At 34.7% G+C, this 19,134-nt stretch overlaps 1 protein-coding gene across 5 annotated transcripts in view; it reads left to right on the plus strand.

Moving 5' to 3' along the window:
• LOC131507164 (bifunctional heparan sulfate N-deacetylase/N-sulfotransferase 4) overlaps nt 1–19,134 on the plus strand; it is a 428,637-nt gene that overhangs the window by 267,267 nt on the left and 142,236 nt on the right. For all 5 annotated transcript variants that reach the window (XM_058721528.1, XM_058721527.1, XM_058721526.1 and 2 more), the window contains one exon: nt 14,887–14,974. In XM_058721528.1, the coding sequence (XP_058577511.1) occupies nt 14,887–14,974 (88 nt within the window). The remainder of the gene's footprint in view (nt 1–14,886; nt 14,975–19,134) is intronic.

Below are 19,134 nucleotides of genomic sequence, written 5' to 3' on the forward strand. Positions count from 1 at the left end.
CTGTAGTGTTCTCATTTGTCTTAAATTTAGATGCACCTTGGTCTCCTGAGATTGATTGACTGTCTGTATTTTTGGGAAGCCACCGCCTACCCCAGCCTACACTAACTCGGTTTAGCTTAGAAATCTGAAAGAGCTATCTCTCATCTTATCCCAGGGCTTGATAACCTCTTCCTTTTCCTTCACCAGAGGTGTTTTGACCTTTAATTAAAAGGAAAATTTGTTGTCTTCCTTTCAGAAGACAGCAAATAATGAACTCATTAAAATGAGGTTAGTGTTCAGGCCTTAGAGCAATAAGAGTTGAAGTCTCATTAGCAGCTAACAATGCAGAACACAGCACATAAATAAACCTAATATGGCACAGCCAAATGCCTCTGTGCATTAAATTTGAGCAGAATCAAATGTTTACCGTCAATGATGTCTAGGGCATGAAGTTTTAATGCACTTAATAAAGGAAAGCAAATTGCTTCCTATTAGCCATGAAATGTTACCACAGAAAATGCCCCCAAAAATGTATTATGTAAATGTGGGATATGTTAGTAATTAACAAGGATATGTAGAAAAATATCTGCCTTGCTTAATAGATGCAGCAATTAAGAAGAATAAAGATGACTCAAAATCTCTAAAGGTAATTCTAGAAATTAATGTAAAATAATGCAGAATGTGAGAATAAGATTTTTTTAAGAGACTTTATTTCATATGTGACCCAAGGTGAGAGATATTTGCAATGTCAAACGAAAGAGTCAGTTAATAAAATGAAACTTCCCTGCAGCTGATTAAATATCTTCTGGGAAAGACATTCCTTAAGAACTTATTTTAAAGAGCTACCGTATTTCATCTACAGAAGCAGGAAGACTTTGTTTCAACAAATTGTAATACTTTGTAAGTTGTTTTATAATGCTAAATGATCCATAGTTAGTAAAATAATAATTAGGAGTTTTATTTCAACAGTTCAGTGAACGAGCTGAAAGTATAACTTCTTTATAACATCTAATACCCATGCCTCAATATTTACATAAAAGTAGAAAGATTGGTAATGATATGCTCTTTATTCTTCACATTTCAGATTTTTAAAATAGGGCTATATATTTGTGTTCAATATTACATTTCCTCTGCATTTAACACATATGTAAACTACTTCTTAAATCAAAAATTGTGAGAGGGGTATTTTCACCTGATAATTTGTCCCATCATTTTTTTGTCTCTAAAACATTTGAAAAAGCTTCCTTTCATTACACACTTCTTGAGCTCTTATGAAAACACAGCAACAAAAAACACTTTTTGGGCCAAAAATTTTAGTTGATCAAGGACACTCACGTTACATAGATGAAGCCGACTCACTCTGGGGGCTGAAAGATACTGGATAAATGATACTCTGCGGATTTTGAGGAGAAATTTCACTCCTGGAGAGTAAACGTAGCTGCTAATTTCCAGTGTTCATCTACTAGCCCAAATCTGAACAGATCCAAGAATCATACCCCACATCCAATTCTTTCACAACTTGCATTCAATTCATCATTTGACATGTACAGTCCCAGAACCTTTATCGTCACACTATATCCCAAATCTGACCACTTTCCTCCTATTTCACCACCCACTAGAAGATACTCCTTTCTCATTTGGGGTACTTGTTTCTCTTCTAAACGCTTCCTCTCCCATCCTTGTCTTCCCTTTACCTGGTCAACTCTTCATGCACTGGCCAACGATTCAAAGTGTGATGAACATTATATCTCTGCTCAGACCTCCCTGGTGGCTTCCCAGTACACTCATCTCATTGTACCATGATATTAATTTATTTGTTTATTGCCCGTCTCATTGACGGGAAGATATGCTCCTAAAGAAAGTACTTTGTTTTGTTCAAAGCTAAATCTCTAGTACCTAGAAACAGCTGAAATACATTAGCTATTCAAACATTTCTTGAATAAGTAAGTAAAGTAATATATTACATTTATTTGAGAATCTTTCTTAAAATTACAGTAAAATTCCCTTATAAAAATATGTGAAATGTGGAAAAGGGCAGTCACTCTAAAGGATACCATTTACATAGAAAATATTTTGACTATCGCCTTCTTTCATTGGGAAATGAGAACTGTGCTGGAAAATGTTACCATTAATACGTTTTTATTTTGTTGTTCTCTTTCATGAGTATCTCACTAGTTTGCCTTCAGCTACAGGAAAGCAGAGTTGGTAGACTATCAGATGATGTCAAGCCTGTTTTGTTATGAATGTGAATTATAATTAGGCTTTAAATAGGATTGAGCTTGAGGAGGTGACAACAAAATCTCACAGGAGCTTTTTATTTTTGAAACCCGTAGTCTTTGTCAGAGGGAGAGATTTGCTAGAAAATGATTTGTCTACCAAATACAGGAAAATCCCACCTTAAAATATTATATATACCATAAATTGTGGTATATTTTGGTTATGATTTCCATAACCAAATCATGGTTCTATGCAGATAATGACATATGTTTTCATATTTATAACAACCTAAAAATAAACATATCTTTACCTTCCTAGCAGTATAATGAGAAGATTCTATTACATGTGAGCTTAAACAATAAATACTTTAATGCTACAACTGTATATACATTTTTGCATGAGTTGATAATTAGACTTTGAAAATGATTTTTATGATATGCATTTAAATATATATGTATCTGAATGTGTGTTTGCAAAATGTTCAAATATGTATCATATGAAAAATTTCCAAAAATTTATAAAATTGATCATGAAAATTTTAAATAATGCAGTTTTATTCAGATGTGGTAAAATAACATGAAAATAAAACACAGAAACATTTTCACATGCAGACTATAAATCTCTAACAGATTTATATAATTTTATTTATATAAATATACATATATATATATATATATATAACTTTTAAATGTGCAAAATATATTAGCAAGGGCTTGGGCTTAGGAGACTGCTTGGAAGATAGAAGTGGTTCAATAAAGGTTTGCTGAAGTTTAGTTCTTTATGGAGACAAAGTTTTTGGTATTTACTTAGAGTGAATATGGTCATACAGGTGGTTGCAACTACAGTTTTCTCATTTTATCTGTTAAATAAACTCATATTTGTTAAATACTGAATTTTTGTAGTTACAATGGCTAAATGAAAGATGAATTATCAGTATATTTTCAATGCTATTATCAGTAATAAACTTTTTACTTGTTTTCTAAGTCATCTAGGGGATATTCTTGATTTTTTAATTTGACACTCCTATCCTTAAATCCAAATATATCAATATTCTAATCGAAAGATACTTAATGAGTCTAAGTAGAGGCATCTGGGTGGCTCAGTTGGTTAAGCATCCAACTTTGGCTCAGGTCATGATGTCACGGTTTGTGAGTTCCAGCCTCACATCAGGCTCTGTGCTGACAGCTCAGAGCCAGGACCTTGCCTCAGATTCTGGGTCTTCCTCTCTCCTCCTCGTCCACTCACACTTTGTCTCTCTCTCTCTCTCTCAAAAATAAATAAACATTAAAAAATTTTTTGAAGAGTCTAGGCAATTAAGTTATTATGTACCATATTAACAGACACTGATAATGATGATTTTGCTATTACATGTAGCCTGTTTATTCACCTATTACCCCAAATATGCATTTAAAAACCAGATATCCTTTTTATTCAGAAAGAAGACATATATTCATTGTGGGACATGAAACATGTATTTATCAGCATGTCACCCATCCTATATGTGTTCTCCAATACATCAATACCCAACAAGATCAATGACTCATCTTTGTTCAGATCACTTACAGATTCAACCAGTCAATTGAATCATTACTGCACACAACTGTTTTCACCATTATCGGCTTTTCTTATTTACTATTGCTTGCTCTATCCTGATGGTAACTGCAGTTTGACAGAATTCAATCTATGAATATACCAAATAAAAGTAAAGCAAAGCTTTCATTCTTTTAAATTTATTAACAGAAAGACAGTAGTAAAGTTAAAATGGATGGTTTATAACTTCAAGCATAGTATAAATGAGATATCTGTCATGAAAGGAGAAGTTTGTCCATTGGAGAGGTCATACAGACTTTAACCTGATATTCATTTACATTTAGGGTAAAGAGAAATTATGAATGAAACTACATAGAAGAAGGGAAGAAACTATACCTTCTTTTACCTTTTTAGGTAAAAACCTGCATACATCCCCAGATACTGTCAGTAATATATCCCCTACTCCTACGAGACAGGAATGATGGAAATTGACATTTTCTTTCTTTTTAATGTTGAATGGCTGTAGAGATAAAATTTGAAATTAAAATCATGAATTTTATCTGCAGAATTCCCTTTCTCTGGTTTCAGGACTTTTTTAGGAGAATTATTATAGGACCAACATGGCTGCCATGGCTATGGCAAGAATCTCTTAAGTCTGTCTCCAAGACCCTAAAAATCCGACACAGAGCTCAGGTGTATGCAAGGTGCACTGGTAAAAGTAAGGGGAGTTCTATAAAATGGGAATAGAAAGTATACTTTTGTGTGCTCAAGAAACATTGTGGAATTATTCCAATACAATATTTAATCAAATAATGATATAATATAGCTAATAAGTGAATATCTTAACAATGAAGAGATTCCTAACCAGTATGTGAGCAGGGAGTATTTCTAGAGATAAAGTTAGAAAAGTCAATTACAATGCCAGCCAACAATTATTGAGTAGCTGTGTTGTACGAATATTGCTGTAAGCCCACCCTGGATGCATACTGAGTAGGAGAGAGGATAGGGAATGAGAAATGGAGATTATAGCCACCAGCAAAGGCAGAAGCAGGTGTCCTAAGAAACAGTGCTAATACTTGACCTTGATTAAAGAGATAGTTGCTTTGGAGGCTTTCATGTTGTAAGGCCTAAAAAATAAAATGATAATTATGCTGAGAGATTTTTTAAATCTTTAAGTAAAAAGTATTTTTGTTAATGAAACAACTTAATAGTTGCCTTTAATAATTTCTCAACAAGAATAAGATGCTCCAAGAAGTAATATCATGTTTATCAAAAGTGTAAATTCTATTTCTAAATACTTTGCACATTTCTGTAATATTAAGGAATTGCTATTGATCAGAACTTCTTTAGGGATATCCTGCAGTAATGGAAGAATCCTCCTTTCTTTAGGTGGCTTACAAAGAGCTAAGTTATTACATGATTGAATGCACACAGAATCACATTTTATATAAAATCACAACTGTTATATTCTGCAACTTGCATTGGATACTAAATAGGAAACTATAGCATGACTCCAGGAGACACTTCTACTTCCTAGGAATTAGCTATCCACTTAATGCTTTTTCCTAAAACCGTATGTATCACATTTAAGCAAGTAGGAGTATGTGTTGCTAGCTAATAGTTCAGAGGAAAAACTAAGGTAAGCCATATACAAAATTATTCCTACTAGAGAGTGTGGTATGTTAATGTGAATTAAGAACCTCTCAAGAGGCACCTGGGTGGCTCAGTCAGTTAAGTGTCTGACTCTTGATTTTGACTCAAGTCATGGTCTCATTGTTCATGAGGTCAGATTGGCCCCCTCATAGGGTTCTGTGCTGATAGTGCAGAGCTTACTTGGGATTCCCTCTCTCTGCCTCTCCCCTACTTGCTTGCACTCTTGTGCTCTCTCTCTCAAAATAAACAAATAAACTTAAAAAAAGAACCTCTCAAAAAGAGTATCATATAGAGTGTTTCTAAACATTTTGAACATGGAATTATTTTTTCATAGAATTGTTAAATTTCACAGACCTAGTGACCCCACAGATCATGGTTTGGAAAAAAATCCTCTGTAATCAACAACTCTGTTTCACTCGTTATTTCCTCTTCTACAGTAAAATCATCCATGATGGCTTGGTATTGAAGGCAGCCCAAACTTCCACACTCCACAGACTCCAAAGCCAGCTCTGAGAGGAATGATTCTGTGTCTGTTTTAGAGCTTCCATAGCAGTACAAAGCATTTCTATCAAGTTGGCTCCCCAACATGGGTATCAAGATTATGAAAGTGATTCAGGTTACATTTTAAAGTTCCAACCTAAAATACATAAATAAAGAAATGAAGTCCCAGCCTGACACAATGAGAATTTGCACCAATTCAGTGCAGATCCTTACTGAGAATTGTTGGAAATATTTTGCATCATAAACTACTTACCCAATAAAGGTTTGATTTTGTCAGTTTGCTTGTGTTGTGTGTTCATGTGTATGCTTCTCTCAGCTATCCAATCCTGATAATTCCTGAAGCCATCTTTTAGTCCCTGAGTTTACAATGACCAGTTTCATTCCACATCCCCAAAGAAGTCCTAACATAAGGTAGTTCTATCTCACTATTACTCTATCATGTACTTGAATACTTTGGCTTCAGGAAAATAAGACAGTTATTTTTGTCATTATGTCATAAAAGGCTTTAAAGGAAATAGTTATGTTACACAAACCATGAGCTCTGAAGTTATAATATATTTTTATCTTTTTATAACAAAAAATCTTGTAGGGCATGATAGAGACTTGGAGCAAAATTTATAGGAAAAGTAAATTAAATAATATAACTGAAGGCCAAGTTTAGAGGAAATAACTTTTTTTAATATTTATTTTTGAGAGAGAGACAGAGACAGAGACAGAGACAGAGAGAGAGAATGAGTAGGGGAGGAGCAGAGAGAGAAGGGGGCACAGAATCCATAGCAGGCTCCAGGCTCTTGAGTTGTCAGCAAAGAGCCCTATGCAGGGCTTGAACCCACGAACCGTGAGGTCATGACCTGAGCCAAAGTTGGATGCTTAACTGACTGAGCTGCCCAGGTGCCTCCATAGAAACTAACTTTTAAAGGAGAATACCAGTGGTGCAAATAATATTACCTGAAGGATCTTATGGTTCATATTTGATTCAAATTTATTTGATTCAAAATTCCAATCAATTAGGTAGAACATGAAAAACATGGAAACAGAACAGAACACACTCATAGTTTGAGATGATCTATACAGACTGAAAATGAGAATACAGTTGGAGAGAATTGGGGGCTGATAAGAACTGGGCAGTGTTTCACCTTGCTTATGGAAATTTTCTGATCCCAGGGCAAATGCAAGACCGCTAAGCAGAAAGCAGAAGCAGAAGTTCATCTCACATACTTTCAGAATTAACTGAAGTCAAAATGACTTCAAATTCTGTCAACACAAAGCTTCCCAGACCATTTTACAGTAACAAAGTTTAGGGGACAAGAAAAATCCATCCATACCCACTGGGAAGGAATTCAAAGTCACATGGAGTGATTTGCTGATGTAATCAAATGCAATTTACAACACTATAAATGCACTTCAAATTTAATGATTTATATAACCTTCATTGTGTTCTTTGATAATCAAGCAGAAAATGCAAACTCTTCACATACGTGACACGAGTTAATATTATTTTGCAAGGTCAAACCAATTTTCAAATTTTCTCTTCTCTTTGCCAGTACCTTTAATCGGCATCAGTGTTTCACCTTCCAGCATGCAAAAAGCACTCCTTACGCTATATAAGACTACTCCCCTTGCGCATATATACATTCCTTGTGCAGTTAGTTCCTGAAGTTTACCCTCCAGTTTTGGATAACAAAGACTGAAAAGCAATGGTGCTGTATGACTTTAAGGTCTCTTTCCTGTTAGGGTTGATGTAGAGGTTTCAACAACATGGTCATCCTGTTGTGAGAAAGAATGTTTAGTATAGCAGTGCAAGTATTGATTTTTCCCTCAAAACCTTTCCCAATTCTCCCACATCTGAATGTCAGAAATCTGAAGCATTAATGAAATTACACTCCACTTCACTTCCCACACCAGTCCATCAACATTACACTACTTTCTTCTATTCCCAGTACCTCCAGTAAAAAATACGCCTCTATTGATTGATTGATTGATTGATTGATTGATTTTTCCTTCCTGGAACTACTACAAAAGTCTCCTAACTGATTTTCCTGTGTTTTGCTCCAGTTGTCCTACAATTCCTTCTCAGCAATGAGCCAGAAGATTCCATTTAAAATGTAAAATCATATCTTATGTGAGATGAAGTAAAGTGTGGTGTATTAAGATGCCGAGGTTTTTCCTGACACTGAGCCTTGTTCTCACTCTCCCGTTTGCCTGCAGCACACACTCCTCCAGAGCCCTGATTTGGGCATGGCTGGCCTCTCATTTTTCATGCCTCAACTAAATTGCCACTTTTTCAGAAGGCTTCGTAGATCATATTGCTTATCCTGTCGAAATTCAGGCACTCTGTGTTAGTTTCAATAAGAGCATATACTATAATTATTTTTGTACCACTAATTACAGTTTGCAATTAAATAATTATTTGGTTCATCTGCCATGTGTATCGTGTTTGCCTAAACAGAACCCAGTTTCTACGAGAACAACAAGCTTATCAGTTTTGTTTGTCAGATATTTTCTAACTCCTTAACATTATGTAGCTTTTTTAGCCTCTCTGTGCCTTATATGCCTCAAAAATAGGGTTAATTAAAGGATCACAGGGAGATTTAAATTTTTTTAATGTTTATGTATTTTGAGAGAGAGACACAGACAGTGAGTGAACAGGAGTGGGGGGCAGGCAGAGAGAGAGGGAGACAAAATCTGAAGCAGGCTTCAGCCTCTGAGCTGTCAGCACAGAGCCTGAAGCGGGGCTGGAATCCAGGAATGTGAGATCATGACCTGAGCAGAAGTTGGCCACTCAACTGCCCCAGCCACTCAGGCAGTCCATGGGATCACAGGGTATTTAAAGAGATAATCCAAATAGAGTGCTTCTCACAGGGCCTAACACATAGTAAAAGCTCCATTATTTTTAGCATTCTTTCCTGTGTCTTTAGTAACTAGAAGAGTGCCTAAAACATAGCAGGGATTCAATTATTATTGTTTCAATGGATGGATGAATTAATAATGGCACAAGGAGGAAGAGAGCCCAAAGGTTGAGCTTCAGATCCCTGGTTTCCTGGATACTTAGGCAAGAGATGAGAGATGGGAGGACAACACTTAAGTGATGACTAGGAAGATGAGAGAGAAATTGTTCTGAAATACCATAGTGTTTTTCTACTCAGCAAGTTGTTCTTCCATTTGAGTCTGATTTCAGCAGAAGGATCCCCAAACCCCACATGCTTCTCCCCACAAATTGCCTCCACATTTCTTCAGTTTATAATTACAAACATTCATTCATTCTTCCTTAGTTAACTCTTCCATTCCATAATCACAGCCCAACTGTTCAATGTGAAATACCGTGGAAGATTTGGCGTATTGGTGTAATAAAATTCTGTCAGTGTATAAATTATATCAGACAATTTCCTCTTTGAGTAGCAGTAAGCGATTTTAAAAATGAAAGAGCAATGGGGCGCCTGGGTGGCGCAGTCGGTTAAGCCTCCGACTTCAGCCAGGTCACGATCTCGCGGTCCGTGAGTTCGAGCCCCGCGTCAGGCTCTGGGCTGATGGCTCGGAGCCTGGAGCCTGTTTCCGATTCTGTGTCTCCCTCTCTCTCTGCCCCTCCCCCGTTCATGCTCTGTCTCTCTCTGTCCCAAAAATAAATAAAAAACGTTGGAAAAAAAAATTAAAAAAAAAAAAAAAATGAAAGAGCAAGAGAGAGAGAGAGAGTAGGTTTCTCAAAGAACACAAATCGCTTCTAAGGGAAAGGAGATGAACAAGAAGAGAGGCAGAGACTATCAAAGGCAAACTTCAAAAGCTTCATACTTTCACCCTGGGTCAGCCCTATTCATCTTCATTTGTACATTGACAAATAGTCTGCACAAAAGTGCATGGACTCCTGAGTCATTTCATCCTGGTTGGTCACACAAACTTACTGTAGTGGGACCTGAAGTTATTAAGGTTGGACCAAGTGTTAAAGCAAACATGCTCAATTTGGGCCCTCTCCTAGTGTTACGCACGTAGGCCACTTGAACTTTCCACGAAGCATTTTTTTCCACCTGGACCATAAGTATAGAGGTAACCTCTTCTGATTCCCACATCAAGATCTTGTAAGATAACTAAGATGACACTTTCATTTAATTATTGGATATATTAAAAAACTGTACAAGACAGTTAAAGGAACAAAAACTATCACCCTTTTGGGTTTGATTTGAAATTTTGGAAGTATAAGGCTATTCGATATATGTACATAGTCATATCTTATGTGCAGTTACGGAAAGGGTTAGCCTGAATATCGGAGTGGGTTAAGGCATAAACAAAATACCCAAAAATAAATAAATATTTTTAAAAATTTAAAAAGGTGGGGGTGGCGCCTGGGTGGCTCAGTCAGTTAAGCATCCGACTTCGACTCAGGTCTTGATCTCACCGTTCGTGAGTTTGAGCCCCGTGTCAGGCTCTGTGCTTACGGCTCAGACCTGGAGCCTGCTTCGGATTCTGTGTGTGTCTCTCTCTGCCCCTCCCCCATTCGTTCTCTGTCTCTCTCTCTCTCTCTCTCAAAAATAAATAAATATTTAAAAAAAATTTTTTAAAAAGGCATAAGCAACATACTTTGAAATTAGCATAAATATAAATAGTGCACTAACTTAATATTTCCCAAGGTTCCTTGATGGTTATAATCTCCAGCTTGAAGCTATAAGAATCACTATTAAATTTACAGTTTCCTAGGTTCCATTTTATACTCCAATTCAGAATTTCCAGAACATGGGCCTGGGAAAGTTACTTTACAAGCATTCTGGCAACTCATTTCATATGGGTAACCTGGAAACAATTGCTTGACCCTTTTTAGAAGCAACTAGGGTCTCTGATGAAATACACAAGCCTGGACCTTATCACATAAAACTAAATCAATAACTTTTCAAGTGGGAATCCAGAATTGACAATATTAGCAGTCTCTTTTAGAAAATTTTATGCACAATAAAGTTTGAAAACCATTGTTTTCTTTAACATTTTGCAGTAGGGCCAAGTCAGACTTGCTTTATTAAATACTGAGAACTTGTTATGATAACATTATGCAAATGTAAGTAATATCTATTAAAATAATGAATTGTTGCCTTTTCTTAAGTTGTATATATTTATTCTCTTTAATATCTAGTCAAGTTCCTTAGTAAGTTCTTCCCAAATAATGCAAAGGAATATCTTAAAGCTGTATATATATATAGATATATATTCTTTTAATGTTTATTTTTGAGAGAGAGAGAGAGAGAGAGAGAGAGAGTGGGGGGGGGGCAAAGAAAGAGGGGGATAGAGGATACAAAACAGGCTCTGTACTGACAGCTCCAACTCAGGAACTGTGAGATCATGACCTGATCTGAAGTCAGATACTCAACCAACTGAGCCACCCAGGTGCCCCAAAGCTGTTTATATTTCTTATGAGATAAACTATTAAAGAAAGTAACAAGTTTATTGTCTAAACACTAAATATATTTCATTTTACATTTATGTTCAAAAGTTAGTGAAATTTCCTCACAAAATATTCAGATAAAAAAAGCTTATCTGTAGCTACATGTTGTTTCCTAAACTTTACAATTTGATTTTTATCTATAATTGACACATATTACTTCCACTTTATAAACAAGTTTTTCCAAAGTAAGTTTTTTTTAGTTTCATTATATTTCATTTATTCACAATTTTATATTTGTCTTTTCTTATCTAACATTTCTTCTGACACTTTACACTTCCTCTATTTCTATTCTTTACTTTTTCTATGTTTCTTCTTTAATTTTTGTGGTTTAACATTTTTTTCTTTTAAGCTTATTTATGATTTTTATTTTTAAAATTGGACTATTTTATTACTCATTATTATTTGTATCTCTCTTCCTTTACCATCAAAAGACCATGGAAATTTTCTTTCCCTGAATTTCGGAAGTTAAAGAACGTTTTTATACTGAAATAGTCAGTCATGGAATCTTTCAGGGTCTGCCTTTTTAATCTATTTGTTTTGTTTTACTTATAGAAATTGTAATTTTTACCCCACATTAATCAAAATTACATGTTGGGAGAGTATTACTAGACAATTCTATTTCTTTCAATAATAAAAGGGTCTGCCAAATTCTTCATAGAGTTATTAGTACCACTGGAAGAAAATCCATCTGTCCTCGCTTCTGTGAGCTTGTCTTACTAGGTAATCTATAATATAAGATTATAAAGCATCCATGATATAAATGTCCTGGTGAAATGTAGCATCCTATCCATATTGTTCTGATATCATTTAATGGTATGGTCCATGAACCATGTTTATCATTTTACCATCAGAAATATGTTACTAATTAAAATAAAGGAAACTAATTCAATTGAATGCCTTCCACATTTACAAAAATATATCTAGCAATAGGGAATATGTAAAAATAAGTAAGGTTTGATTGACCTGAAGATGCTTATAGACTAGAAGAAGTGGGATATAAAGTGATGTAGTAAAGAAGAAAATAATGTAAGTCTTAAGAAAAATAATTTAGGAACTTTGGGAGATAAAAAAAGTAAAAGCTTTGAGGCATCAGGGCAGGCTTCATACAGAAATGGCATTTGGGCAGAACTTTAAAGAATGGATGGGTTTGGGGAATGGGATCTGGAGCAGCTGGAGACTAAACAAAAGGAACAGAGTAGGGAAAGGCACAGAGAAATATAGGAATGGGAATAGATCCAGAGGACAAGGTGATTTGGGGGAAACAACAATGCATGTAGCTTAATTGGAAAAGTGGAGGCGCCAGCAATACCTAATAGGTGGGGAGAGAATGACACATTGAGTGCTCATTGGCAGCATTTATTGAGCTACTGTGTGCCAGGCATTTAGCTGTATACTTTCTACAACATAATCCCCAATAATAGTGTGAAACAGGTATTAAACATTATCACATTTACAGATAAGGGAAAGAAAGCATTAGAGAACTGAAATGACCAACAAGGCTGAGCCATTAATTGAATGGCCTCCTTGACCCCAAGGGTGAAGTGCATTTACTGCCTCTGGGATGTTAGCATGATTGCAGAATGTAAGGCAGATTAGAGGAAGATAAAACTGAAGAGTGGGAAGGTTAGCAGACTATAGTGTTTTAAAAGCCCAAGAAAAAGACAATGGAGGTATTCCTAAAGTGGTGGCAAGTTGATTGAGGGAAAAATACATTGTTTGATGTTTATTGATTTGATTTTGATTTATTTGATTTATTTTCCCCTAATAAAGCATTGAAAATGTGGGCCCACTCCATCAATATAAATTAAAATCCCTTACTGGTCTATCATAACATGCTCTAGATTTCTTTGTAGAACTTGTCATGAGTTGTAATTATACATTTTTCTGTCTATTTAAATTCTCTCTCCCTCTCTAAGCATTAAAGTCCTAGGTTAAAGGGACTATGCTTGTTACACCCAAAATATACACTAAATATATGTATCCACCTACAATAAATATGTAGTGATTTTAAGATACTGGAGAACTAAATGCAAAATAATGACTTCGAGAACCCAGAGGTAAGAATTGGAAGGGGATTGGAGTGGTAAGGAATACAGGGGAAAGGAGAGTGTTTTAAAAAAACTAATTGAAGTTATGGAAGCCCAGGGATTGTGCATTGAATAAAGTAAGAAACCCAGAAAAAGAAACTTACTAAGATAAAGAGATGCATGATATTTTCAATTTAACACTGTATTCCACAAGATTTACCAATATGCTTGACTATTTCAAAAGACTATTTTTAACTCCAACCTCTTTTTAGTATTTAGGTTTTTTTTCTTTCTGAGAACTTTTAAAAAATATATTACATATAACTGAGTCAAACTAAATAAGCCTTTTTTTTCCTTTTTCTACTTAATTCATAATATTTAAATAAGATTGGCCAGGATTACACACAATGTAACTGTAACCTAGGATAACCACTGATTATGTAGTTATCAACTTTATAGTTATTCTTTTATCTAATTAAGCTAATTTGCAGGAGAGTCCTCTTAATTCTGGAGGAGTAAATAGTTCCACAAATTTTTTAAGCAGATACTTATCCACTGTGACTAATACTCAAGAGAATTGTCCAAATTTCTGTTCACCTTAACATATTGATAGCAGTAACCAAAAATTGGTCTTACTAATATGTCTAGTTTGAAATGAATTTTTCATTTTCATCAGAACAAAGTAAATCCCCTTTAAAAATCCATTTAAAAACAGGAAAAGCATTCAGAATCAATAAGCAAACTAAAAAGCCCAAGGATATGAGAGTTCTGAATTATGCTACATATGTTGGCATAGGAATAATAGCAGTTTAAGGATTGGCAGAAAATTTACAGGACTAAGTCTGACTCTAAGATTACTATCAGTGTGTTCCTATCCTGTCTACAAATAAGAAATTAACATAGAATAACTCCAGAGACAGAAAATAGGCACATTTTTCCACAGTTGGAAAAGTTTTCTTTATGAAATTGGCTATTTATTTTCTATCTGTCCTTGCCTGGTTCATATTTCAAGATTTGCAATCAATATAAATTATATATTTCTCTTTAGTTTATATGGTTGAGAACCCAAGCTTTTAACGTAATGATTATCCCTTATAAAATGATAGGGGAGGTAGCACAGTTAAATAAATACTGAATTGCAACTCAAACAAATATTACCTTTCCATTCCTTACTAACAAATTAAAGACTTGTCTATATCCAAAAATTCTGAAAATTTTCTCCCAAGGAAAAAAAGTGTAATAATCTGAAATCAAGAAATGACTCACACGGAAATGAAAAATGATTTCAGTGCTGTGTGTTCAGAGAATTGCCTCTCAGCAACTTATAATGTGCTTAGGGCTTAACTGCTTCATAATTTGGTGAACTTCAATAAAAATAATAATAGTGATTATAATACCTGAGATATGAATAGCATATAACAGTAGCCATCAAAAACCCAAAAAGCAACAAAGCCCATACTATTTTGTTTCACTCATGCATACACATTTGAAAAAAGAGGCATCCCAAAACTTCATATTTATTTTTCTAAAATCATGTTAATTTCTTATTTATTTCAGGCATTACTAGAGACTCAAAATTTACTGCGCACTCAGGTTGCAAATTTTACCTTCAACCTTGGATTTTCAGGGAAGTTTTACCACACAGGTAAGAAGGAGCTTTGTGTTCTCAGGAAGCTACATATAAATAGGAGAGAGGATTTTAAATGTTTCATAAGTAGGAGAAATAGAATATCTGGACTGATTATGGGAAAAACTTGGATGCATTATATGAGTAGCCAAATCCAAAATCAATGAGCTTGTTTACTTTGGCAAATACTGTTAGAATCAAGGGCAAAAGAGAAAGAGAACTGACTTTTTCAACTCAGGAAAAGAAACCAAGATCATTGTTTAAGTTGTGACTATGCATCTTGTCTCTCAGCATGGTCCAAGTAGAAAGCATAGTGATGATGATGATGATGATGATGATGATGATGATGATGATAATGGTGATGATGATCATGATGATGGCAATAACACTCTAATAATAATAATAATGGACAGTGTTTTTAAAAAGTCAGATAGTCAAGGTGACAGACATTTTTGTACATATTATTTTCCTTTGGGAAACACCTGGTGATAAGAGAGGAATTTTGTAGCCTCAAAGAAAATCAATAGAGTCTAAGAGTCACCTTGCTTAATTTACCTTCCCTTGCAGGATTTTTCCCTAAAAATATTACAATAATTTGGCCCAACATGCATTAAAACCATCATAATAAGGCTTGTATTTCTTTCCATCTCTATCCAGCCACAGTTGCACTTCTGTTCAGTGTCAGCTTTTAACAAATTCTTAAAATGTGATTGGTGTTCATGCACTACTCTATATTCTGATATTCCTCACCTCTCTACCCACTGTCATCTCCAGAGTTTGACTTTTATTTTCTGAATATCAGCATTCTAATGTCTGGCACTAGTATGGACAAAGCTATGTTCATAGAGCATAGAAGTGACCAGCTCGTAATAATGACAAAAATAGCACAAAATGGTGTGTTAGAGTCTGTATTAGGGCAAATACATACTATCTGCTCCTATTTCTGCATTTGTGATTTTGCACTGTCATTACTTCATAGTATCTTAGTGAAAACATTTCATAGTATTCTCTATGCATGCATGCTATTGACATTAAAAATATCCTGTGCAAAGGTAGTCTTTAATGATCATAAATGCAGCTCATTTACCCAAAAAAGCTTTTTAATGTTTACCCAAAGAGGCTCAGCATGGTTTATTAGAATATTGAAGCAGCAATGTCTTATTGGCTTTTCTTTAATGCTTTTTCCCTCCCGCTTTGAAACATGTAAATCTGTTTAAAGTAATAGAAGGAAAATTAGTATTTAGACCAGTTGATAAATCAAATGATTGCATATTTTAAAAGGACATTTTGCAGAAAGAGATTTGGGTCATCATATCTGCACAGGCAAAGCAATTCCAGCTTACAATTTTGAAAATAGACATAGTTTTGTAAATCTTCTTCAAAAGCCCCCTCAAGAAATGAGTTCAGGCCTAAGAAGCTCTGACTCTGAAGTTATAAAGCAGATAACTCTAAAGGCTATATCTACTCACACAGGGGGAAAATTATGGGATTATTTGAAGTTCACACACAAACAATGCTATTTTGTCTTAAATAGCTAGATAGTACAAGTAAAGCCATTCTTTTGGTTGAAATGTATCTGGATAACTGCCTCAGGTCTTTTATTTACTTTTCATATTCAGACCTATTAAACCTGGCAGACATTCACAGAGTTAATGTTGATAGCAGGTTATAACACTTCCCATTTCTTCTTTATGATCCTGAACATGTACACAGTACACATCCACTAGGAAATGAACAAGACACTAGTTACTATCACAGGGATAGTTGTTGGAGGAAGGTACAAAAAATCATTTTAATTATATCTTTTAAAAAGACCTTATTGACTCCTTATGTTGGTACTAACCTAACAAAAATAATGGAAGAAATTCTATTCTGTTATGTTGTGTTATGTAGTAGTACACTTTAGAGACCATACATTTAGGTTACACTTTATGAATGCATGTATATATACACACATGCATTCCTAAATCCCAGAAGTTTACTTTCCTTCACGTGAATATGAAACTTTCATTGATTTGCATCCATTGAATCATTGAAGAGCACCCATATTGTATTTCAAAAGTGCATCTTACTACGTTAAGTAGTTATTAATTTACGCAAAGATACCAAGGTTTCCTCTAGCATGGAATAACATGGTGATGCCCACTACAGGGAGGGCATACCTTTATCTTATCTAGTCACGTTCTTATATGGAGGCTTAACTGTATGGGAAAAAGTTTGCAAATCAGGGAAGTGCTTTCCTTATACTTGCACTCTGCTGTGATGTGTAACTATTAGAAGATGGCCTTGTCACAATGATTGTCTCTGTTCTCTCCCAGGATGTTCTGATTTCCCAATGCATGAGGATGCTGATTGATGAGCCTCATTGTTTTGAAGACATTTAATCACATATGCCCAGTGTAATAATGATAGATTCTTCATTTCTTAGACTGCTTCACTTATTTGTATTTTCCATGTATTCTTTCCTGTTCAGTTTCTCTGTCCTTCACGTGCTAAAAACAATCTCACCCAAAAAGGACATATCGCTAAGCATTCCCTAACAGTCAGCCACTCACAGGTGCCAAATTGAAAGAGGAAGGACATACTGTTGATTAAAAGGGGAAAAAAAGTGTGGAGTTTGAAATAAAGAGTTTTAGTCTGGAAATATGTAAATCTTGATTGGAATTGCACAATGAAAGCTCGATTAAAGAATAAAGACATTACAACATTAGGATGCCCTCTAGGGATAAAGGGCTATAAGTATGATTTTTCGTAGGGCATAATTTCTAGTGACAATTGTCACTCTTTATAATTAATAATAAATTAATATGATTCAATCAATTACTCCATGGATATTTGTGAATTGTGTTAATATTTTTAATGAGAATTCATTTCACAAAAATATAGATCCTTTATATAAAATTATTACCTTTCAAACATGAAAGTAAAAGGTATTACAATCATTCACTTTTGTTTGCTTTTAGTTTTTGATTTTCTTGTATAAAGTATTGGTTCAAAGAGTAGGTATTAGCAACAGATTGCTTTTGTTCAAATCCAGACTTTGACATTTACTAGCTTTGTGAACATAAACAGGTTATTTAAACTTTCTTTGCCTCAGTTTCTGCATCTCCAAATGAGAATAATAATAATATCTCCCTCATCTAGAACATGTTCTAAGTGCTATTTTTTATTACTATCACTTTAATTTTTTTTTTTTTTTAATGTTTTTAATTTTTATTTTTGGGACAGAGAGAGACAGAGCATGAACGGGGGAGGGGCAGAGAGAGAGGGAGACACAGAATCGGAAACAGGCTCCAGGCTCCGAGCCATCAGCCCAGAGCCTGACGCGGGGCTCGAACTCACGGACCGCGAGATCGTGACCTGGCTGAAGTCGGACGCTTAACCGACTGCGCCACCCAGGCGCCCCTATTACTATCACTTTAAAAAGTATTTTTATATAAGATCAAATTTTATCAAAGAATTAAACTGAATAATTCACATAGCTCTATTTTCTAATTATGAAATCATAGGTAACATGCATCCATGCACTCATTTATTCATTCATTTTATTTACTTATTTATTTGTATTTTTGTTTACCTTTAAAGAGAGCTTTAAAGTACTATAGTATGGCAAACACAATCATTAACTGAAATAACACTGTTCTTATTCACATGTAGAAGTAGCATTCTTAGAAACAACTTTTATGTATGTGCCTTACATTCAGTGAAGCAACGCATTGTAAACATATATATACAATGAAATAGTAAACTCTCCTTATTTATAGATACAAGTAGCATTCTTAGAGATATATTTTCTACATGTGTCTTTTTGAAGGTTTTATAGGCAATGCAATGTACTGAACACATTTTCTGAAATTAATTTTCTTAATTTTTAATTGAAGTATCACTGACATACGATATATTAGATTCAGGTGTACAACATCGTGATTTGAAAATCACATACATTACAATTTGTTCACCATGATAAGTGTGGTTTCCACAGTCAAAGTTATTACAATGTTATTGACTATATTCCCCATGCTATACTTTTTATCCCCGTAATTTATCTATTTTATAACAGAGAGATTATACCTCTTAATCCCCTTCACCCTATTTCACCCACCTGCCACTCCTGTCCCTTCTGGCAACAGCTATTTTGTTCTCTCTATATATGAATTTGTTTCTCCTTTTTGTCATTG

Source organism: Neofelis nebulosa, chromosome 3 (assembly GCF_028018385.1).
Source record: "Neofelis nebulosa isolate mNeoNeb1 chromosome 3, mNeoNeb1.pri, whole genome shotgun sequence".
NCBI classification, from domain to species: Eukaryota; Metazoa; Chordata; class Mammalia; order Carnivora; family Felidae; genus Neofelis; species Neofelis nebulosa.